At 54.2% G+C, this 24968-nt stretch overlaps 1 protein-coding gene across 2 annotated transcripts in view; it reads right to left on the bottom strand.

The window, feature by feature from the left end:
- Positions 1-24968, bottom strand: part of LRP5 (LDL receptor related protein 5) — a 109819-nt gene that overhangs the window by 71696 nt on the left and 13155 nt on the right. For both annotated transcript variants that reach the window (XM_061202176.1, XM_061202177.1), the window contains exons 2-3: positions 8878-9274; positions 2134-2331 (exon numbers count right to left, since the gene is read on the bottom strand). In XM_061202176.1, the coding sequence (XP_061058159.1) occupies positions 2134-2331; positions 8878-9274 (595 nt within the window). The remainder of the gene's footprint in view (positions 1-2133; positions 2332-8877; positions 9275-24968) is intronic.

Below are 24968 nucleotides of genomic sequence, written 5' to 3'. Positions count from 1 at the left end.
GCCGTGGAGCATCTAAGCCCGTGCGCCACAACTACTGAGCCTGCGCTCTAAAGCCCACGAGCCACAACTACTGAGCCCATGTGCCACAACTACTGAAGCCTGCGCGCCTAGAGCCCATGCTCTGCAACAAGAGAAGCCACCACAATGAGAAGCCCGTGCACCGCAACGAAGAGTAGCCCCCGCTCACCACAACTAGAGAAAGCCTGCACGCAGCAACGAAGACCCAATGCAGCCAAAAATAAATTTTAAAAAAAAATCAAATCTTAAAAAAAAAAAAGTCATGGGGATGTATGTAATGTACACGTAGGGAATATAGCCAATAATACTATAATAACTTTGCTTGGTGATGGATGGTTAACTGTTCTCATTGTGACCATTTCATAATTGAATCACTATGTTTTACACCTGAAACTAATATAATATTGTATGTTAATTATAACTCAATAAAAAAATATTAAAACCCAGACTCATAGATACAGAGAACAGAGAACAGAACTCAGAGATACAGAGAACCCCTGGTTCCAGGGGAGGGGGGTGGGTGAAATGGGTACAGGGGATCAAAAGGTGCCAATTTCCAGTTATAAGATAAGTAAGTCCTGGGGATGTTAACATACAGCATGGTGACTATGGTTCTATAACAATATTGTATTGTATATTTAAAAGTTGCCAAGAGAGTGGATCTTAAAAGTTCTCATCACAAGGGGAAAAAAAATGTAACTATGTATAGTGATGGATGTTAGCTAAACTTATTGTGGTCATGATTTTGCAATATACACGTATAACAAATCACAACAAATCACAATGTCATACACCTAAAATGAATACAATGTTATACGCCAATTATATCGCAATCAAAAACCAAAAACAGGACTTCCCTGGTGGCGCAGTGGTTAAGCATCTGCCTGCCAATGCAGGGGACACGGGTTCGAGCCCTGGTCCGGGAAGATCCCACATGCCGTGAAGCAACTAAGCCCGTGTGCCACAACTACTGAGCCTGCGCCCTAGAGCCCACGAGCCACAACTGCTGAGCCCACCTGTCACAACTACTGAAGCCCACACGCCTAGAGCCCATGCTCTGCAACAAGAGAAGTCACCGCAATGAGAAGCCCGCTCACCGCCACGAAGAGCAGCCCCCGCTCAGCGCAACTAGAGAAAGCCCGTGCGCAGCAACGAAGACCCAACGCAGCCAAAAATAAATTAATTAAATAAATAAATTTAAAAAAAAAAAAAAACCCCAAACATACAAAAAATGTCGTGAGGTGAAATTCACATATCACCAAATTAACCATTTCAAAGTGAATACTTCAGGGCTGCGTAGCACAGTCACGATGTGCAACCATCACCACCAGCTATTTCCCAAACATTTCCGTCCCCACAGGAAAACCCTGAACGTACCAAGCAGGTACTCCTCATCTCCCCTCCCCCCGCAGCCCCTGGAAACAGCAGTCTGCCCTCTGTCCCTAAGGATGCACCTATTCTGGACTTTTCACATCAATGAAGTCACACGATATGTGGCCTTTGGTGTCCAGCTTCTTTCACTTAGCAGCATGTTTTCAAGGCCCATCCATGGTGTGGCATCACCCGTGCTTCATTCCTTGTTATGGCTGAGCACCACTCCATTGTACAGATATGCCACATCTCGCTTATCCATCCGTCATTCATCTGTTGGTGGACATTTCAGTTGTTTCTACCTTTTAGCTATTGTGGATGCTCCTGCGACGGATATTCGCCTACAAGTATTTATTTCGATACCAATTTTCAATTCTTTGGGGGCATAAACCTAGGAGCAGAATTGCTGGATCCTACGTTAATTCAGTGTTCACGCTGAGGAGCCATGAAACTGCTTTGGATGTAGGGCTCTTTATAGCCTTTTCGATCCCACTTAGAATAAGCATTCTACATTTTGCTGTAAAATGGATGCAGATGCCGCCCCAGACCCTGCTTGGGTGGGATGTCAGACATGGTGTGTGCACTGTTATGGATCTCAGCTCTGAAAAAGCCTGCAGGCCTCAGGCCCCCAGGGTTTCAGGTGTGAGACCACTGGCCTGAGTTGAGAAGGATCAGCCAGCACCCAGCTGGGACTGGCCAGGGCCCCGTGGGGAAGGTGGGGGCCCAGAGCCGGGCGGAACTTACCGGAAGGAGCCGTCCAGGTTGGCGCGGTGGATGAAGCTGAGCTTGGCGTCCGCCCAGTACAGCTTCTGCTCCTCCAGGTCGATGGTCAGCCCATTGGGCCAGTAAATGTCCGAGTCCACGATAACCTTCCGGGTGCTGCCATCCATCCCTGCCCGTTCAATCCGGGGTATCTCTCCCCAGTCTGTCCAGTACATGTACCTAACAAGGAGGACAGAAGCACGATGAGAAAAGCTCGTTTTTGTTTTGTTTTTGTTTTCTGTCTATATGAATGCAAGCGTACGAAACAGAGACAGTGAATTTGCCCTGAAATCGCGCCCAATGTTTAGGGCCGAGGGTATTATTACTTCCGATTTGCTTTCTAAGCAGTCAGTAATATATATATATATATTTTGTTTTTTTAAAAATTTTATTTATTTATTTATTTATGTATGTGTTGGGTCTTCGTTTCTGTGCGAGGGCTTTCTCTAGTTGCGGCGAGCGGGGGTCACTCTTCATCGCGGTGCGCGGGCCTCTCGCTATCGCGGCCTCTCTTGTTGCGGGGCACAGGCTCCAGACGCGCAGGCTCAGCAATTGTGGCTCACGGGCCTAGTCGCTCCGCGGCATGTGGGATCTTCCCAGACCAGGGCTCGAACCCGTGTCCCCTGCATTGGCAGGCAGATTCTCAACCACTGCGCCACCAGGGAAGCCCCTCAGTAATATATTAATTTTTTTTTTTTTTTTGGCCACATTGCCTGCAGGATCTTATTAGTTCCCCAACCAAGGATTGAACCCAGGCCCTCGGCAGTGAAAGCGTAGAATCTTAACCACTGGACCGCCAGGGAATTCCCTGTAATATATTAATTTTTAATCAAAGTTGGATAATCAAATATACTTGTTTCCACTTGTTCTCATTTAGCAACATATTCCAGGTATCCTCTTCTTACTAATCGAAATCTTCCTTGTTCTTTTAATGGCTATATAGTACGGTAAATTATTTCAGTGATTCCACATTGAACGTTTGCTTTGCTTCTGATTTTTTGCTACTATGAAAACGCTGTAAATGAACTTCTAAAAGGCAATTAAAATATGTAAAATGGAATATTATTCAGTGCTAAGAAGAAATGAGCTATTAAGCCATGAAAAGACATGGAGGAACATTAAATGCATGTTACTAAGTGAAAGAAGCCAACGTGAAAAGGCTACACATTCTATGGTTCCCGCATACGACACTGTTGAAGGTAAAACTATGGAGACAGAAAAAGATCAGGGGCTGCCAGGGACTGGGGAGGGATGCACTGATGGAGCACAGAGGATCTGTAGGGCAGCAAAACGATTCTGTAGGATAATACAACCATGGATACGTGACATTAAATCTTTGTCAAAAGACATTAAATGTACATGGGTATACGGGAACTCTCTGTACCTTGCCCTCAACTTTTCTGTGAGCCTAAAACTGCTTTAAGAAAATGAAGTCTGGGCTTCCCTGGTGGCGCAGTGGTTGAGAATCTGCCTGCCGATGCAGGGGACACGGGTTCGAGCCCTGGTCTGGGAGGATCCCACATGCTGCGGAGCAACTAAGCCCGTGAGCCACAACTACTGAGCCTGCGCGTCTGGAGCCTGTGCTCCGCAACGAGAGAGGCCACGATGGTGAGAGGCCCGCGCACCGCGATGAAGAGTGGCCCCCGCTTGTCGCAACTGGAGAGAGCCCTCGCACAGAGATGAAGACCCAACACAGCCAAAAAATACATATATATAAATAAATAAATAATAATTAAAAAAAAAAAAATGAAGTCTGTTAAAAACAACAATGCGTAGGTGAGGTATACACTGAAACATACCAGTTATTCCTGGGTGGGTTGTGGGTGGTTCGGCTCTGCGTAACCATGTTCTTAGGGTTTCCAGCCAGAAACCACCGCCTCCTTAGAGGCGTCCTTATCTGATGTCCCTTCCCATGAGCAGAGATAATATGCAGGCATCTGGGCTGATGGGTTCAAACCCCACCAGCGCCCAGATGTCCAGGCGGGGCGCCCTCTCAGCATGGCTCTTCAGTGGAAAGCAGAGGGAACTGCACCGGCCTGGAGGACAGGAGTCCCTTGGGTTTCTGGCCCAGTCGGCTGTGGACAAGCCACGGGGCACAAGGCGTGGCAGACCTGTTTCACTTTACTTTGTCCACCAGTGTCTCTCCGCAGAGAAGGGGGCCAGTGCCTGGATTTCCCTTTGAGGAACCCCCCCCCCTCCACGCGAGGTCCATGAAACTCTCCAGGTGGTATGTCTGCTCCCACACCCCCTCCTGGGGTGGGCACAGATCAGTCCTGAGCCATCAGCAAACCCCATTACCCTCAGCCTTAGTGGCTGCTTTAGAGACAGGCAGATGGGAGTCGGCCTGGAAGGGGAGGGCAGGGGGCTCCTGGGAGCCACCTGTGCCATCGTGGGAGGGCCTGCCGGGAAAGAGAGCACAAGCCCAGACGGGGAGAGGCTGGGCCATGGGACATAGTGGGAGTGAGAACAGGTCACTTCTCAGACGCCCTAGTTCCTTGGGCCCATAGGCTTGCTTCCCTTCGAGCTGCTTCTATTACCAATCAAGTCCCCTCCCCCCACTCCCTCCCCACTCCCGCTCTCAGCCTCCACGTCTTCAGAGGTAAAACCTCAGCCCTTTCAGCAAAGCCTGAGCTGCCGTCCACCAGGGACCAGCAAAGTCATCAGGGACATGGGGAGAACAGGCCCAGCCTTGCCCTTTGGTGGGGGTCTCTGTCCAGCAGGAGAGAGCAAATGACACGCACACAAGCTGCCACTCCCCCGAGATGGGAGCTCCGAGGGCCACCCCCACTCATGGGGCCATGCGGCCTTCCCAGAGGGGTGTCATTTCGGAGCTGGCACTGCTGCCACCTGCTAGACGGGTTACGACAGATGATGAGAATGAGCTCCTAGGGGCTTCACGTGCGGTGAGGGGCCAACCACACCCCGCCATTGTCACCAAGCTCCCCTGCTCTCCAGCCCCCATGGGGACAGAGAACTCGGAACACCTCTCCAACAAGCTCTCCACTCTGCTCTCCACTGAAAAAGTGATGCAGGGACTATTCCCATTGGACAGGTGAGAAAACCGAGGCTCCGGAAGGCTGCGCTGCCCCGGGTCACAAGCTCTGGGAGCACTACACTGTTCTCCGGTTGAGGTCAGAGCCTGGCCGCTGTCTGACCCACCCCCCAGCCTGGGGTGGTGGTGAACTTCTCCGGGCACCCGAGGCTCACAGGTGCCGTCGGCCAGCTCAGCAAAGGCTCCCGCCGGCCTGGTGCAGGCACCTTTCTCTCCCTGTGCTTTTCCCACCCCCAGCAGCCTGGAAAGAGCCCAGCCCTCCCGCCGGCTGCCCAGAAGGTATCAGGAGAATCAATCTCAGAGCCATCCACTCACATGCTCCCTGAATGCTCCTCGGTGGCCAACGGGAAAGGCCGGAAAATGTGCAGGCTCAGGACCTCCGTGAGGAGCATAATTCAAATTCTTTCCCCCAGGTTTCATAACAGAGGCCCGGCTGGTTTCCTTAAATGGGGAATTTGCGAGCCACCCCGTTCCCAGAGCCCAGCTGGCGTGGATGTGCTCGTGCAGAGCCTTCAACGCTGTCACAGGCCCAGCCAAGCTCCACGGAGGAAAATCAACTCCTGAAGCAAAGCCCTGCAGCCTGGTCTCGGCCCAGAGGGCAGAGGCTGGCTGCGGTTGTGGTTGTGTGTTATTTTAGGGAAGGGCCATTTTGCATTTTAAAGAGGGGGTTGGGTTTCAGCCCGGCTTTAACTCGAGACCCAGGAGCCACTGCAGCCCCTCCTGGGCTGGGACAGGCCTGGGCCACCCCACAGCGCTGGGCCGATGTCTTCCCGGCCCCGGGTCCTCAGGGCCAGAGAGTCCTCCCTGGAGCCCGCTCTGCCGCCCACGTGGGCACCTGGTGCTGGGAGTGGAGGTGCCTCCCCAGCCTCGCCGGGACACCTGCCCTTTGCCACCCGTGCTGCTGAACCTGACCAAGTCCAGGCCCTGGGGTCTGCGGGCCCTCCTGGCTATGGGGCTCTTGGTCACGTGCACCCTGAGATGGACGTTCAGACTGAGAAGCTTCCTTCCTGATGACGTATCGGGGGCACTATCCCCTCATCTGAGGAGGGACCCTAGTTGTGAGGCAGAAAGGCTGCATCACAAGAGGACACACGGAGACAACAGAGGTTCCAGCAGGGCCGGGAGGAGGCAGTGCTGCCCCTTGCAGACGCGAGTCTGTGGCCAGGACGGAGAATGAAGCCCACCATCCCTGCTCTCAGGACAGTAGTCCTGCCCCCAGGACTCAGCTCAAACTCATGGCAAGGACCACCACCAGGCCAGTATTTGGCAGAGTGGGGTGCTGCCCATGGTCCCCCTATGCACTGGCCTGGGGTCCTCCCCTCCTGGGCAATGGTGTCTAAGGGGACGGAGCGGACACTGCTAACCTCGACCACACCACAGACGAAGCTGGGACCAGAGTCCAGCATTCTCACCGTCATTCGATCTGGTGAGTGGGACACTTAGCACCACCACTTCGCTCCACCACGCATCAGACACATCACTGGGGTGGTGGGAGATGTGGGGGAGAGACTGGGGCCTCAGACATCCTGCCCAGGGCATCAACACCAAAGTCAACTCCGCCTCAGGGGCAGGGGTGTGATCCCAGCAGGACCCGGGGGAAGAATTCAGAGGCAAGATCAGAAAAGATTTCAAACATTTAATAAGAAAAGACAGAGCCAGACACGGACCAACTCCTAGGGATGCTACAGGCAAAGCCAGCCTGGGTGTGAGCATGAAGACAACTGCTCCCAACCAAGCATCAAACACCTCCCAACTGAGCACTCCCCAACCAAGCACCAAGCACCTCCCAACTGAGCACCTCCCAACCGAGCACCAAGCACCTCCCAACTGAGCACCTCCCAACCGAGCACCAAGCACCTCCCAACTGAGCACCTCCCAACCGAGCACCAAGCACCTCCCAACTGAGCACCTCCCAACCGAGCACCAAGCACCTCCCAACTGAGCACCTCCCAACCGAGCACCAAGCACCTCCCAACTGAGCACCTCCCAACCGAGCACCAAGCACCTCCCAACTGAGCACCTCCCAACCGAGCACCAAGCACCTCCCAACTGAGCACCTCCCAACCGAGCACCAAGCACCTCCCAACTGAGCACCTCCCAACCGAGCACCAAGCACCTCCCAACTGAGCACCTCCCAACCGAGCACCAAGCACCTCCCAACTGAGCACCTCCCAACCGAGCACCAAGCACCTCCCAACTGAGCACCTCCCAACCGAGCACCAAGCACCTCCCAACTGAGCACCTCCCAACCGAGCACCAAGCACCTCCCAACTGAGCACCTCCCAACCGAGCACCAAGCACCTCCCAACTGAGCACCTCCCAACCGAGCACCAAGCACCTCCCAACTGAGCACCTCCCAACCGAGCACCAAGCACCTCCCAACTGAGCACCTCCCAACCGAGCACCAAGCACCTCCCAACTGAGCACCTCCCAACCGAGCACCAAGCACCTCCCAACTGAGCACCTCCCAACCAAGCATCAAGCACCTCCCAATGGAGCTCACACACACACACACACTCAGCTTTTAAACCAGCAACTCCAGAAGGTGCCAGCTATTCCGACATCAAAAGCCAGTCTAGTGCGCTTTCTCAGTCAACACGCCGAGAAGCCCCCCGTAAGGAGGTTTACTTGGCCACCAAAGCACCCCCTCACCCAGGGTGCTCCCCGAGCTACCCACACACCAGCACTGGCAGGACAGGCCTCCGCCTCCCAAACCTCATTCCACCTGCCCCAGGGCGGGCTGAGAGGCCCCTCCATGCTGGGCTGCAGGCAGTGCGGCCAGCGTCACCACCCCTCCAGGGCAGGGGAGGGCACTGCCAGGGGCAACAGCAAGTCAGGGGCATCAGGACCAGAACCCAGAGTCCTATGGTGTTTCTGTTCCAGACACCCGACAGCCATTTCTAACACGTGAACAGCAGAGAAGTGGGCAGACACAGCAGCGGGTCGAGCACGGCCAGGAGGCAGGCGCCTGGCTTGATGCAGCCTGGCTAAGAGTGTGTCCTTCCCAGCTGGCAGGAAGAGGGAATAGAGGGCCGAGGGATGACTGAACGAACAGCTATCGCTCATGAAAGTCTGCAATGAGCCTGGCCTGGCTGGGCAGCTCGGCCATCTCCCCACAATTTCTCCATCCCAGCCTTCAACTCTGCACATGTTCTTAGCTTTACCGCCACTCACAAAACCCCACCTGGAACTCGTGGCTGGGCCCTGAGCCTTCGTAGGTCACGTGAGCTCAGCCAGACTGGGAGGCAGGGGGAAGCAGAGGGCTTCCAGAAGACACCAGAGAAACCATCCGCAGCAAGTTCCACTTCTGGACAAGGAGTTTCACTTTTCCACCCGTTTTCAGCTGACGCAGTCATAAAGGAAGCGAAAGGTGTGAGTTCTACCTGTCAGAGCGCTCGCACCTCCTCGGACACCATCACACACACATCTGAGATGTTTAATGATTCGAATCCACGGCCAAGCACATCAGTTGCCTCAGAAGCAGCGAGTTTAAAAAAAACCACACTACAGGGTATCAAGGGGAAATCGTTCTCAACAACAACAAATTCTGAAAGCAAACTCATTTTAAGACTGCCGCATTTTCTCTAAAAAAGGTACGTGGGCTCAAGTAAGTTCCAGAGGGAAATCACGACTCCACCCACCCGCACCAGGGAGAGGAGAGGCACTGGGTTTACCCGTGAGCAGGGTCCAAGGCGATGGCCCGCGGCTGGTCCAGGTCCTGCCAGAAGAGGACCTTCCGGGATGTCCCATTGAGATTGGCCACCTCGATGCGATTGGTCTCCGAGTCCGTCCAGTACAGCTTCTTGCCGACCCAGTCGCAGGCCAGGCCGTCGGGCGACACCAGGCCGGAGATGACCACGTTCTGCACGGCAGCCCCGGTCTGGTTCAGGTAGGTCTGCTTGATGGCCTCCTCGCTCACATCCGTCCAGTACACGGCTCCCTTGGAGAACTGGAAATCCACCGCGGCCGCATCCTCCAGGCCGCTGACCACAATGGTGGACTCCAACTTGACTCCGCCGGCGTCCACCAGCCGTACGTCCCGGCGGTTGGCAAACAGGAGGAGCGGCGAGGCTGTGGGGGCAGAAGCAAACCGTGAGGACCGCAGGCTGAGCCGCGGGCCGCACAGCCCAGGACGTGGGGGGGGCTTGGTGCCCGGACCCTGCCCGGCCCATGCCCGAGGCTCCCGGCTCCTTCCTTCCATCCCCAGCCACTGCCGGGAAGGCACCTGGGCGGGCCCAGCCACCCATTCAGAGGCTCTTTCAACGCAGCAGACAGCGCTGCAGTTACTGAAATCACCATGTGTCCCACCCAGGCCCCTCCTCTGCAGGGCAGGAGGACACGCGGAGGGTTCGAGGTCAGGACGGTCTCCGGAGCTCCACCACTCCCACCATCACCATCATTATGTCATGTCTACAGTTCTTTGTGGCAGCAGGGACACAGCAAAAATCAAACACCGGGATGTAACAACTACATCCGAGCTGGGCATCCTGACCTCGTGCAAGGAGGAGATGGCCACCAAAGAACACCTGTCCCTAATCTCACCCCTCCCTGCCCCAAGCAGGTACAAACAAATAATAAAGAGTGCGCATCCACACAGGCTGATGGCTCTTTGCAGGTCACACAGGGCTGGGCAGGCTCCTCTCTGAGCCCCCTGGGCTCTCGGCACGCAGGCCTGGGCCGTGGGTGACAGTTCACCCATTTTACAGAAGGGTAAGACAAGGCTTCAAGAGGAACAAAGTTCAACAGCACACCAGAGGTGCCACACTCTGGAACACGCACCGTGTGCTGGTTGCACAGGTGTATTTAGTTTGTAAAAAGGCATCACTTTTCTGCGTATATGCACTTCAGTAAAAAGGTTTTTTTAATTAAAAATGGAAGTTTCCCTAGCTGCTACAATATGCTGAGGGTCCCAGTGGACCCTGCACTCCAGGACGGCTTGTCTGCCCGTCTAAGAATGCCCTGCCCTGCCCAGGGCCAGCACACAGCAGCTGCTCTATAAATACATTTCATCCTCCCCACCCAGCCCCTAGCATCCTAACTTCAGGACAGTGAGTCACCTCTGCCCTGTGAGAGGTGAGAAGGGAAAGGGTGGGGTGCCCAGAAGGGTCTGGGTCCCCACTGCCAGCCAGAGGTTCCAGAGAGCAGAGTGGCAGTGACACACACCACCGGAGGCACTGCCGGCAGTTGGGTGCCATCCAAGGGTCAGAGGCTGGCCGGTCGGAGGACAGTGGGCAAGGGGATGATACCCAGGATCAGGGAGGGTCCAGACCTTCAGAGGAGGAAGAATCGTATAGACCAGAGGCAGAGGGCCTTCGCAGGAAGAGCCGTGTGGGATCTGGAGGCCCGTGGACCGAGGCAGCAAAGCTGCTGCAAACAGACACCCCACAGCACACGCAGGGCGACGGGTGCCCCCAGAGCACCTGCCCATTCATCGTCACCAGGGCCCCGCCGGCCACTGGAGCGCAGACGACCAGTAATCCCACCCCGCCTGCGAGGTTCACCGTGCCCGGCCTCCTGAGATTCCTCCCCTCTCATCCGGCGAAGGCAGGACCGGCCCAGGTGGTTCCTAACCTCGGGGGTCACAGAGCCCTCTGATAAGCTGACCCTCTCCCCAGAAACAGACACACACAGGTGCGCACACCAAGGCCCCGTGACGTTCCCCCACCAGGGTGGACCCAGCTCCCGCCTGAGAACCCCTTGCGAAGGCCAGCAGGGAGGACGCTGACTTCACTCTCTTCTCTAAACTAGCACCTCTGGGCGACAGTGCAAGGGACCATCTCAGGAGAAGGCAAGCTCCCCACTGCCACAGGTATTCCAGTGGGAGTTGGTGGCCACAGGTGAGGGACGAAACTCACCCGGCATCAGCGTCAAGAGGTGGACGGCCCCACAGACAGGAGTCTCCAATCAGAGGCGTTCCAGCCCCCAGGGGAAGCGCTTTGGAGGGAGGTACCCACAGGGCGAGTCGCCAACCCCAGCTGTTGGCCAGACACCCAGTAAGTTAACCCTTCCCCGCAGCCAAAGTCCCAGAGGAGACCAGGGAGCCTGGGCTGGGGGAGAATCCGGAGGCAGGGAGCCCTGGAAGCTGCCCCCGGCACAAAAGGTCCTAATTCTGCTCTGTTCTTTCTCCCCGAACTGGAAAGACCACATTTTCCCCACAGTTTACACTCTGGGCAGTTCAAATGCACCCTTCAAAGGCCACAGGTGATGGGGGGTGGATTTCAATTTCCTGCGCTTTTCCCAAACTGAGACTCCTAGGAGGGCCAGGGCGGGCAGGCTCTCTCCAGGAGAAGCCACTCCTGCTTCGAAGACATTTAGAAACCACCACACACTCAACTCCTAAGTTTGAAGAGGCACCCACTTCACTCTCCCGTCACCCTGGGGACTCACGGCGATAGGGGCCTCTTGTGGGGGGCTGCCCCCCCCAGCTGGCACCTACCCGCCCACTGCCCCTCCTAGGGCTTGGGGAGCCCCGGCTGATGCGGCCCCAAGCCTACCAGGGGCCACGGGTACCCTGGCTCATCTGGGGGATGTGGCCTCCTGGGGCCCCTCCTGCCCCACGGAAGGAGAGAGGCTGGGGAGGCGGGCAGGATTAGAGTAGCCAGGTGAGGGGCTGGCATCGGGACAGGCTGTCCTGAGGAGTGATGCACTGGGCTGAGTCCACGACAGAGCCAGCCAGTGGGCAGGCAGCAGGGTGTCGTGTAGCACATGCCAGCCTGGCTGGGACACGCAACCGAACCAAGAACCCACCCTCGTGTCCTGTATTACATGGGGGGAAAAGACAACAAGCGACCCACATGATGGGTAAGGCGATGTCAGTTATGCCTCGCAACATCAATGTTGTGGTTTGCAAAACAGAGCAGGGTAAAGGATTTGGGAGTGGGGTCTGCCGTTTCACATAAGATGGTCAGGGTGGCCTCCCTGAGAAAGCGACACCTGGGCAAAGACTTGAAGGGGGCAAGAGAGGGCCGGAGGGAGGGCATCCTGGCAGAGGGGATGACCAGTGCAAAGGTCCTGGGGCGAAGCATGCAGGAGGTGGCAGACACTGGTCCTGTGTGCTCCTTCCCAAGGTGACATGCCCACGGGCCCAAGACCCTGTAGGTCAGGGGGCTCAGGTGCATATCTCCCAGGTGAGGAGACTGCAGCTCTTGGAAGGGTGCTTTGACCTGCCCCAGGTCACTCCAGGGATGATCTCTTGACCAGTGGCCCAAGCTTTTGGGGCAGTGAGGAGAAGAAACAAGCAGTGTGAGGAGGGAGAGGAGTGCAGGGCAGAGAGGCTGAGAGCTGGGCCGGCAGCCCAGCCACCACTGCACCCCAGGACTCACGCGGGGTCACCTGGCCGCCACAGATGCAGGAACAGCCCTTTTAGGAAATACCACGGTATCTGGTATTAAGGACCATAAAACGTTTAAATCCTCTCCCTAGGGATCGGCCTCACAGGACCTTATCCCAAGGAACACCTGAAGGAAGGAAAAGGTCCTAGACACAATATTTGCTGCAGCCTTCCTTATAATAAGAAAAATAAACAAATAAAAAATCTCCAACATCGGGGTACCTAGGCTGTTCTCTCAGTAGAAAGTTGTGTCCATTAAAGTAGTAAGAAAATGACTGCATTGACACCAGAAAATGTGTAAGAAATGTTGTCAGTACACACACACTAACTATAAACCCCAATTTGTACTAGAATTGCAGGTATGAGAAGGTGTTAGGTGGGGACAAAGACTGAAAAAAGGACTGCATAATGAAAGATGACTTTGTTGAGTCTCTGGATAAATATCTTTAAATGTTTTAACCCCAGGTTCCATTTATGTTGCTACGACATTCTCTGTGCAAGTTTCTTTTTTTTCAGGACCACGTATCACAAGGGTACGCAGACCAGGTCGGCCCCCCGAATGAGCAGCCTGGAGCCAGCTCAGGGGCACGGCTCAGATCTGGGCCTCTCTGAGCTCAACGTCCTGTGAGATGGGGGTCCTCACCGCAACCCCACCTCAGAGACTGTGAGGCTTCAACAGAACAATTCATACAAAGCCTCAGCCCGGTAGCAGCACATTTTAGGCACTCAGTAAACACCAGCCGGGGCAGCGCTGGTACGTGTAGCTCATTAAATGTTTCTTTCATCCAGTCCCGGGCCGGTCCTGCTACAAAGGAAAGCACATCAGCTCAGACTCTCGTTCAAACCCCAGCCTGGCCTCCAGCTGCGAGATTTGGGGCCAGACTTTTTATCTCTGCTCTGAGCCTGTTTCCTCATCCATCCAGCAGGAAATGGTAATTACTTAAAAGGCACCGCTGGCTGCTGTGGGGCTGCAGTGCAGAGCACCCAGCGGGTCCTCAAAAAGTTACCTGTCGAGGGGCTTCCCTGGTGGCGCAGTGGTTAAGAATCTGCCTGCCAATGCAGAGAACACGGGTTCAATCCCTGGTCTGGGAAGATCCCACATGCCGCGGAGCAACTAAGCCCGTGCACCGCAACTACTGAGCCTGCACTCTAGAGCCCATGAGCCACAACTACTGAGCCCATGAGCCACAACTACTGAGCCCGCGCGCCTAGAGCCCGCGCTCCCCAACGAGAGAAGCCAACGCAATGAGAAGCCCGTGCACCGCAACGAAGAGTAGCCCCCGCTCACTGCAACTAGAGAAAGCCCGTGTGCAGCAACAAAGACCCAACACAGCCAAAAATAAACTAATAAATTTTTTAAAAAGTTACCCATCGAGCTACCACATGACCCAGCAATTCCACTCCCAGGTGTGTACGCAAGAGAACTAAGAGGACTCAAATAAATACTTGTACATGCATGGTCACAGCAGCACGATTCACAATTGCCCAAAGGCAGAGGTAGCCCAAATGTCCATCCACGGACAAATGGATAAACAAAATGTGCTCTATCCATACAATGAAATATTATTCAGCCACAAAAAGCAGTGAAGGACTGACACAGGCTACAACATGGATGAGCCTTGAAAACATGATGCTCCAGAAGAAGACAGACACAAAAGGCCACACAGCATAGGATTCCAGTCACATGAAATGTCCCAAGTAGGCAAATCCACAAAGACAGACACACAGATTAGTAGTGGCCAGGGGCTGGTGGGGGGGGGGGGGCGGGGGGGGGGGAATGAGGCAAAACCGCTTAATGGGGACAGGGTTTCCTATGGGGGCAATGGAATGTTCTGGAACTAGATCGTGGTGGCTACCCAACATTGTGAATGCACTACAGGCCAATGGATTATTCACTTTAAAATGGTTAATTTTACATTGCATAAATTTCACCTCAATAGATAATTTCTAAAGGCACCATTGCACCCCAAGACCACTGAATTCCCCCCGTGACCTTCTTCCTTCATCCTGGCTTCCCAATCGGCTAACTCAGGCATGGATGACCCTTTCTGTGACCCTGGATTCACGCAGCCCCTTCTTGGCCTGGCCCTCAGAACACCCACAGAGTTCTGCGGGTTCTCCGTGTTTCCCTGCCAGGGGACGGGGAGTAGACCACTCCCACCTATTTCTAGGGTAGGTCTGCCGTTCCCAGCATCCTCGGCCCGTCAGTGTCAGAAAAAGGCCACTCTTTCCCCTCCTGGCCCGGGTACCAGGACCCGTGATTAACGTGCAGTCCCTACCACAGTGGAATCAGGAGTCTGAAGATCCAATGCCAACAATCCCATTTTAACCCATGTAAGCATAGCCAGTATTTATATATAGAATTCATAGCAGATGTCTGGGCTTCCATTCCAATAGCCTGTATTTTACACTGTTCACATGGTTACACTAAACACAACCCAACTCACTGTAACCCAATCCTCTGCTACTACACCAAAATAAGCAACGTTTTTAGTACATGCCTTATTGATATTCACCAAGCGTTACATTGCTCACTGGAGCAGGCTGGAGGCTGGAGGCAAACTATGGATTTACGGGTCAGGAACGGTCCTTCGTCCCACACCAGCCCCACGGGGAAGGCCAAGAAATGGAAGACAACGTGGGGTACACTCAGGGAGCCTACAGCGCAGTTGGGCAGGACACACATTATACACACATGCACACATGCAGTTAACCACCTAAGCAGGAAGAAAAGGCAGGTGAGTGACATGGACAGGGAGGTGCCTGGAGGAGAACAAGCTGTCTGGTGAAGCTGGGCGGGCTCCCTGGAGGAGGCAGACATGAACAAGACTTAGCGAATGCCTAGCATGCGGAGGTCCGACCCCGAGACGCAGCTATGTGCTCAAGGCAATGAGTTCTACCCACAATAACTTTCCTGACGCCTAACGGCTCTGGGTGGCTTCTAGCTTGGGCTTCTCAAACTGGGCACTCACCACCCCTCCTTCGCACTTGCTCATACCTGCATCCCCAAGGGCAGGAGCTCCTCCTCCAGCTGTGCCTGCGTCTGCTTCCACGTGCCCTCTGTTCTCTACTTGCCCAGCCCTGCACCACAGCACGTGCTGAGCAGGAGGCTTTCCAACCAGCCCCAACTGCCGGAAGAGACAGTCCCTCCTAATTCGTGTCCTTCAGAAAGTCCTGGCTGCCCCGGGTCCGCTACATCCCCTTACACATTTTACAACCAGCTCCCCAAGTTCCATAAAATCCGCGTTGGGATTTTTCATGGCATTGCTTTTAAAGTGTTTACAATATGAAAAAAGCAAAAATGTCAGAGCTTAGCTGGCAGGACAGAGAGACAATGATGCTCATGACACTGTTGTCTGTGGTGGTGAAAGCCTGGGTTTACTAGTTTATTCAGTTATGGTGGGAGGTGGATGGGGGCGATGGTTGTACAACACATGAATGTACTTGATGCTACCGAACTGGACACTTTAAAATGGCTAAGAGGGTAAATTTTAAAGTTATGTGTATTTTAACACTATTCAAAATAATAACATAAATAAAAACTGATGGTCTAGTAATACTGTAGAATATTATAAGCTACTAAAAAGAATGACTCAGAACTACAGCTACAGCCTTCATTCAGGATTTGTTATTTTACATGTTGGCTGGTCATTAAAGCATGTCTACTATGTATTATTTATTCATTAATTGAAGCCAGTGTAGACTCATCTATACCTATTTCGTGAAATGGGTTAAGATCTAATATTCCCATTTACTTTGATGTTCAAGTGTTTCCTACGTTTGGACAGTAAGAGTCCCTTTACGTCGGCTCTTGGGTCCCCTTGACACGTCCCCACCATCGCTTGAGGATTTCTTTACTTTCTTTCTGGGACAGTGACACGCTCCAGGCTCATGTGTATTTCTCCCTGCCCCCGCCGGAGAATCGGCCCTTTCTCGAGGAGCTCTCGTTCCTTTGAGTGGAGAGTGATCCTTAGAAGCCAAGACCTGGGTGCTGGGTGTGCTCACTGCTTCTGGGCCTTCTCGGCAGACGGAGCTGGGAAACATACACACAGTCTCTCCTCCTTATTCACAGATGCCAGCCTGGAGAGTCGCCCACTGGCTCAGATTTATTTATAACCCCATCGATGCCCAGGAGCTTTCCGATCATTCCTGGACATGCACATGCACAGAGGGGCGGAAAAACAGAGTCTCCGGATGCACCAGCTCCCAGCCAAGGTGGCACAGGCGAGCTCTGCCCTCCTGTCTCAGCTCACACTGTAAACGAGCGTCCTCTCCAGTCGTTAGTGCCACATTGTTGGCATTTCTGTGCTTTCTGTGGGTGATTTCACTGTTGAAAACGGCCCCAGGCACAGGGCTGAGGGACTATTGGTGTGCGGGGTGGCTGCAGTGTGGTGTACGCACAGAGGAAATGGGCGTTAGATGAGCTTACAGCATTTCTGGTCATGGGTCAGTGTGAATGAACCAGCAATACCTATTAAATCAGGTGTCTTTAAACAGAAACACAGGTCTAACAAGGTTGCATGTCGATCGGCAGATGAAAATGTGACCAGAAGCTCTGGGGGGGAACCCAAGCCTGTATCTCCCCCAGGACCAGTGGTTCAGAATTCTCTCATTCAGTGTTTGCAGTGGCTTTATACACCAGAACTACTGTGAATAACGAAAACCCACTGTATATGTATATACGTACATTCCTACACACACACCCATAATATTTCTCTATTTCTTTGTGTGTGTGTGTGTACACGTGGTAAAAATCCATGACTTCATGGCTGTCCTTGCAATGTTAAACCTTTCCTCGGGGTACTTTCTAGTCTCCCCTCTTTCTACGTTTGTCAGTACGCTCTCCAAAGTGGAAATGTGGCTTTTGTGATGGTCAATGTATTTACTTACCTGCTCAATATCACCAACTCCCAACCATTCCCATAGGCTCTGCTGGCCTCCCTGCCACCAACCTCCCCCAGCCCATGTCATCAGTGGCACCTCTACGTGGCACCCCACCATGACCTCACATCCTCAAATGCCAGGCACCAACATTTCTGCACTGGGAAGGGAAGGGAAGAGCACTGCTGGGAATCGTGCTGAATCTATAGATCATTGAGGGGAAAACTGACATTTCTACGATATTGTCTTCCTATCCATGAACATTTATTCAGGTCTTCTTTAGTGTCCCCGTAAAATTTTGTTATTTTTTTTTTTTGCATACAATCTGGCGCATTATTTCTTCAATATACCCCCAGGTGCTTCAAATAAAATTCAAAGCATTAAAAAAAAATGAAACTAGCATGACTGTAACAGAGAGAGATTGCCAAATTCCCATGAATCTTATGATAAAACATGAAACTTCAAAGACACTTGGGTTGGGATGGGGACAAAGCCTCCCCCACTCCCCAGGCAGGAAAGCTCTATTTCCCCTCTAAGAGGAAACGGGCGAAAAGCACTGATCTGGCTAAAACGATGGGGACCAAGGAGAAACCTGTGCGGTCCCCCAAAGTGCAAGCGAACGAGCCTCCCCAGCTCCGAGAACAGAAAAGCTCCGTCCCTCCCCTCCAAGTGCAATAAAGGAACCACACGCGGCTTGGCCCAGAATGAGGCTCGGAGATCTTAAAATGGCTGGAAATAGCCACTGCTGTACCATTAGTAGCATCTCAGCAAAATCACACCTCAGTGTCTCATGGAACTTTCCTAATTAAGGGAGATGCAATACTAAAAATCCAAGCTCACTTTTCTGTGGGAAGTTCCTCGAAGCCGAGGGCCCCCCGCCCCACATTTCCGTCCCTGCCCTCAGCTCCCGGGAGGCCCCCGCCACCTGCGCTGCTCTCACAGCGGGGGCAGCGGCCACGGGAGCCCTCGTGCAGCTACAGCGACCACAATTCCGGCCACAGAACCCCGTGTTTGATCTCGGGCTTCGACCCAACTGAGATAGGCTCTTTTTGGTGACACCATCCTGCAGTTGTCTAAATGTTCTAAAGGAGAGACTTGACATTTACAACAATAATAAAATCTTGGGTTTCCTTTAACTGAACAGATGTTCTGCCTTTTACGGAAAGCTCAGCAAACTCAAACTTGTAGGCCTGAAAGGGCTGAGCCCGAGTGATGAATCTTTGATAACATCTCCGAATGGCCGGGAATGATTCTACTCCCCAGTTTCCACCTCGGCTGAGTTTTCACAGCCCCCACCCAACCACCCACCCAAAGACTCCTCACCATCCATCCATCCATCCATCCATCCACCCATCTACCCACCCATCTCAGAACCCACTGAACCAGGGAATATCCCCAAATTCCTCTCTCCATCCCCCTACCATAGCCTCAGGCCCCCCACCCTCTCCACCCCCATGCCTTTCACCACTCCCACCAAACCCTCCCTGGTGGCTACGCCTGGCCCTGATGAAAGCCTGGGTCCTCCGTGAGCCCTCCCAGCCCACCCCGCTTCCCCGAGGGTGTTGTGTGTACCCTCACCAGGCGGGCCACACCCCACTCCCCAGGGCAGGGATGGGGGTGTCACCCACACGGTCCCATGCAGAACAGGGCTGGCTGCCAAAGGGGCGGTGGTCCACCCTTCCCATTCCAGGCACTCTTTTTTTTTTAATTTATTCATTCATTCATTCATTCATTCATTCAGCTGCACCGGGTCTTAGTCGTGGCACGTGGGATCTTTCGCGTGCGGGATCTTCGTTGCAGCACGTGGGCTCTTTAGTTGCAGCATGCGTGTGGGATCTAGTTCCCTGACCAGGGATGGAACCCAGGCCCCCTGCCCTGGGAGCGCGGAGCCTTAACCACTGCGCCACCTGGGAAGCCTCCAGGCGCTGTCTTGACGATGATCGACTGATTGATTGAGTTGCTGCCATTCGCATACGAATAATGAAGAAACGCCAGATTTCACTTCAAATCTGTAGCAGATGTCGCCACGGTCGGCAGACAACTGTAAGCCATTCTGAAGGACAGCCTGCCTTTTCCCAAACCAAGGCTGCTCGGGTTATAAAGAGCTTTTATCACGACCACAGGGGTGGGGGCGTTCGGAACAGACACAACTAGAACGCGGCTCCCGGGGCCGGGCACACGGGTGATGGCTGGGAAGGAGCTCGAGGAAACTTCCGGAACACTGGAAGTCCTACGCTCGACCCGGGCTGACAGGTGAGCTGTGGATATTCACCAACCTGCTTTCCGAAGGTCTGTGCACATGGCTGGGTGCGGGACAAAGGCCACCCCCCACCCCCGTCCCAGCCCAGCCATGTGGTCACACCCTGCTCCCCGCACTCACCCCACACTTGCCCGGCTCCCAGTGCCTCCCCACCTGCCTCCCCCACTCCGTCCACACGTTCCCCCCCACCGCCCCGACCCTCAGCCAGGCCCAGGCTCCCAACTCAGCTTGGAGAGCATCCTCTCCCTTCCAGCTCGGTCACCCCCGTTTCTGATGTTCCCCAGCCCCCATCCCAGTCTCTCTAATACATACATACGTACATACATACACACACACACACACACACACACACACACACGCATGCGTGAGGCCTATAGGAAGGTGGTAATTAACCCTGAGGCCCCCGGCAAGCTTCCCGAGCAGAGTCCACATTTCAAAGGTCAGGGAAGCAGGGACCACATTTCAAAGGTCAGGGAAGCAGGCGAACAGGAAACGGTCGGGGGGCAGGTTTGGGGGGGGTGGAGCAGGAAAGAAGAAATCAGCTGCAAAAGATAAAAAGAAAATGAGGTAGTTTGTTTCAGACACCTTAGAGCACAAAGAAACTTAGGACGCGGGCCTCCCGGTCTTCATGAGACAGGGAGATGGGCTGGGGGGCTGTCCCCTGCATGGGGGGCTATGGCCCTGACACGGGGCCACTCAGGCCCTAGGGCAGGCAGGAGGGCACACTGGCCATGCTGAGGACAGGACTGAACCTCTGTTCTGGGAAGAGCCTGGGCTTGGTAGGTACTGGAAGACCTGGGGGACAAACAAAGGGCCAGAACCTGACCCAGGCCCAGTGCCTGCAGAGGGACCCCTGGGTGTCAGTCAGGGCAGCCAACCGCCCCCAAGGGCTACTCTGAGGGTCCCGACCCTGACCCAGCTGACCTGGCCCCTTCCAGGAATGACCGTGTGGCCCTAATTCCCACCCAGCAAAGGGTCACCCCCAGCCCAGGGTCACCCCCAGGGATGACATCAGATTGTCATCGAGCCCCCCACCTTGCAAGTGGTAACCACCAGTGCCCAGCCCCCAGCCCAACAGCCACAGGGGACCACAGACCCAAGGGGGCCGGGCAGAGGAAGAAACGCCTGCTGTGTGCTCCCCACTTTCTACCTTTGCCCAACTACCCTCATGACCCCCTGCTGAGGGAGGAGCTAGCTTATCTACCTTTTTTAGCAGATAAGGTATCCAAAGCACAGCGGTCACCAAGGTCACATAGCAAGGCCACGCAGCACTCAACTGGCAGGGGCGGGGGTGGAGCCCCGATCCAAAAGCGCTGGGCTTTTCCCTCCACCACCTCCCCTGCCCCAAAACCCTATGGACTCTAGACTAAATCTGTGTGAGGGGACAAAGCCCCAAAGCAACCAACAAGTACCTCCAGGAACACAAATGTCGACAAATCTCACCAAATCCCTTGATGAGAACGGCCGGGAGCTTACTCTGACCTTAAGACTCAAACAGGACGCTGGGTCATCCCACACGGTCAGCGGAGAGAGAGAGGACCACCATCCAGAGGTGACAGCTTGAAGAAGCCACCCCAAAGCGAGGGTGGCAGTAAAGAGCAGTGCCGCGGACGTCGTGTGTCACCCTGGGCACAGCCCGGCTCGTAGGACAGTCACCGCCCTCTCTCCCCAACCTGTCAAGGCTGCCTAGGCAGAGGGGGACACAGGGGCACGTGATTACCAGTCTAAAGGCTCTGAGAAGTCCCGCAGTGAGAAACCTAGTTCACGTCCTAAGCCCCAGGATTCCCCAGATGTATCTGATCACAAATAGTTTCTAGTCTTGGCCCAGGGGATACGTTTTGCAAAACCTGGGGTCCTAGGATGTTGGTGATCTCAGCTCCGCACCCTCACTTTCCACCACCCCAGCCGCCTCCCCTGCCTTTCACGGACAAGGAGGCTGATGGCCACCGAGATCCGGGGCTCCCTGGGGAGGGGGGCCTCACTCACCCCACACATGCAGCTGCCAAGAGGAGCCCCTCCGGCTGTGGCCAGTGGCTGCCAGCCTTGATGGAGAGGCTTCCTCCATCTGGTTACGAGGAAATCGTTTACAACAGACCACCCGGGATACAGATGACCCAACAGTCTCCAAGGCATCGGTCCACACTCCACGACCAACGCAGCACAGAACCGGTGACCCAACTGACCGGGACCCCCAGGCCGAGGGCTCGCATCCCGCCCGCAGGCCACCCAGAGCTGGTTCACAGCTACCATCTGGAGTCCAGTCCAAACACCAGTGAGGGGAGGACACGTCCCACGCCAGGGCCAGTCAGCAGAGACAGAGGGCCTTTCCCCAGACCGAGTCCATTACTGTAGCCCATCGGTGGTGGAAGCCGGGGTCTACGGAACACTGCACAGCGGAGATTTTCCTGCAAGGGCAAGTGCTTCTCCATGAAAGCCATTTCCCCCATAATTATGTTTTAATTAGGCAAATATATATATTCCACCGCAGTGGCTGTGCAGGTGCTGATAGGGCTGGGGGGCCGGAAGCAGAGGCCCAGGGGCCTGAGAGGGAAGGAAACAGGTGGTGAGGGCTCACTGCAGGCACCTCTGTCCCTCCCTCCCTCCCCTGCACCCACAAACGCCCCGACACACACACCCACACATGCACTCACTCTGCAAGCCCTAATTCAGCAACAGTGGGATGTTACCCACTCAGGGATACCTAGGACAAGTTTTTAGGGAATATGACATTTGATTTATGTCTGCCCATGTGCGTTCTCACTAATTAGAAGGTTCAGGGCAGAGCAGGAAAAATATGTATTTCAGAGTCCCAGTTTGACTTGCCAGAAACCAGCCCATTCCTAACATTCTTATTTTCGACAAAATATAGCATTCTGATTACATACCATTTCGGTTCCATGGCTCCTGGCCTGCCAGGCTCCCGGAAGCGGCCCAAGGCCACGGCAAAGATGGAGAGACAGGTCTTGGGATGGGGACTGACTCGGGCCCTGGAGGATGACACGCCCGTCCATTCTGGCAGAAGCCAAGTCAGTGGCTTTCAGCCGAAGGCCCAAGGCCCCAACCTAAACAGGTCCCAGGTGGCACCCCAGGTTTGTACAGGAGGCGGGCCACCCCGGAGAGGGGTTCTCACGGCACTGCCCCCTCCAGGCCTGTTTCCTCGTCTGGACCGAGGGCTCAGCATCACGCTTATTTAAATGCACTGTGGCTCGTCAGCCAATTCAAATAGCAATTAAGAGGTAGGCACTGGAGTCTCAGTCTGCCAACTGCAGTCCCTGTACGACCCTGAGAGTTCCTCAGGCTCTCCTAGCCTCAGCTTCCTCATCTGTGTGATGGGGTCTGATGGCACCCCGCCCCCAGAGAGGCCGGAAGGATTCAATGAGTCAATCGATGAACATCTCACAGCCTGCCTGGTACACTTTAAGTTTTCAATAAATGTGAGCTATTTTTATCTATCAAGTCTAGAGATTTTTATCTCGGGTGTTCTAAGGCAGGATGTATTGACCAAAAAATAAAGATTTTCGTTAAATGCAGGCCTCAAATAAAGTGATCCCATAGAGATCGTTCTTAATGGAGACCAGTATCAGAACCGCCCTAAGTGCAAGCTTTCAGGGTCACTTAGCTGTCCTTGGGAATCAACCAAGAAGGCACTTCTAAGGGTACTGTGTGTGCGCACACGTGTGTGTGTGTGTGTGTGTCCGCGCGCGTGCCTCTGTGTGGTTCACAGCTCCCCCAAGGAGCACACACCCCCTGTGTCTCAAGTAACGAAGCGAGAGGCCAAGCAGCGGAGGAGGGCCTGAAGCCCCCTGGGCTCTGGTGATGCCCACCTGGTTCTACCTGGCTCTCCAGCCAACCCTGCATCTGCACTGTGTCCTGGAGACCTGCCCTTGGCACAGGACTGGTATTTGATACAAGAAAGACAAAAAGAAGAGGAAAGGGGCCAGATCAACTCCTGGTAAGAGAGACAATACCAAGTCCCAGGGTCCACAAACGCAATGCAGACACAAGAATTTAGCGCAAGGCCACACAGTTAACTCAAGGACTGGGGACAAAGGTGCAGGCTGCAGTGCCTCTAAGTCCCAACCCTCAAATCCCCCCCCACAGGCAAGCAGACAGCCAGGCCCCCCGGCAGTCAGCCAGGGCCTCTCACCAGGCTGGCACGGACTGGTCATTTCCACCGAGGTGGGGGAAGGTGGGATCGTCCCACCTCCCCCCATGCCCACTGGCAAGGAAGGCGGCGTGTTCCCCATGTGGTTACAGAGACCTCATTGTTCTGCCCCGCAGAGAGGAAACTGGAGAGGTGAGCTCAGAATGCATTTTGGAATCAGCAGAAAAGAACATCTGGGAAAGGAAACACGCTTCAGAAACAAACATACCTTTGTACCAACTTTTAAGTGTAGCAAAAAAATAATGATAATAAAGACGTGCCAAGTTGACCATCATTCTACAAAATCTCCTTTTTTTGGGGCAAAATTGGGAGGCTCTGTTTTCCAATGATCTTCTGTTCCAGGAAAAAAGCAGCCATCTGGGTGCCAAGACCCAGAGACTGCCCCAGGAGCCAACAGGACCTCGGGCTCAGGATACCTAGTCCCACAGAGAGAAGGGGACAGACGAAAACCATCAGATAAAAGAAAACTCAAACCTCTTGCCCCCGGTCCCTGCTGAAGCCTCTCAGGACGCTGACATTCTCTGAGGAGCTGGCAGTTTTCAATTCCAAATATTTATGTGAGTTTGCGGGCTGCCTATAAAGTTCAGCGCCGAGGATCAGCACTGATTATTTTTGGAACCAAGCTGAGCATCAGGTCTGGAGGTTCATAAGAACGTGGAGAAGCCCACGATTAGGGTTTTGTGGGGCCCCAGCTGAGCGCATCCAGCATGCTGGGGACCCTGCAGACAGGTAGGTAAAGACGGAGCAGGTTTCACCAAAGAGAAAACCTGGAGAAGCCCCCTCCTCCCCTCCCGCAGCCCCTCTCTCAGTCACTGTGCCTGGATGCCTCTCACTTCCCCACATCTGACCACCCTTTCTGAATCACAGCACGTGATTCAGTCATACCTGATGTGACGTGGTCCCCATAGGAGGTGGGGCTGCCATCACCCCATTTTATGGACCAGGAGAGTGAGGCACAAGGTGACCAAAGTCACACTCAGCCAATCAACGATGAGAGATCAAAGCGCTCAGGTTCTTTCCACACTTGAAATCCATTCATTTTACCTAATGGGGCAATCGAATGACCCCAGAACTGTCTGCAAAAGGGCTGGACACCGGGGCAGCATCCAGACAGGGGGAGACCACCCCC

The sequence above is a fragment of the Eubalaena glacialis genome, chromosome 10, assembly GCF_028564815.1.
Source record: "Eubalaena glacialis isolate mEubGla1 chromosome 10, mEubGla1.1.hap2.+ XY, whole genome shotgun sequence".
In the NCBI taxonomy this organism is placed as follows: Eukaryota; Metazoa; Chordata; class Mammalia; order Artiodactyla; family Balaenidae; genus Eubalaena; species Eubalaena glacialis.
The sequence above is the reverse complement of the archived record's forward strand: the minus strand, read 5'-3'. Positions and strand labels throughout refer to the sequence as shown.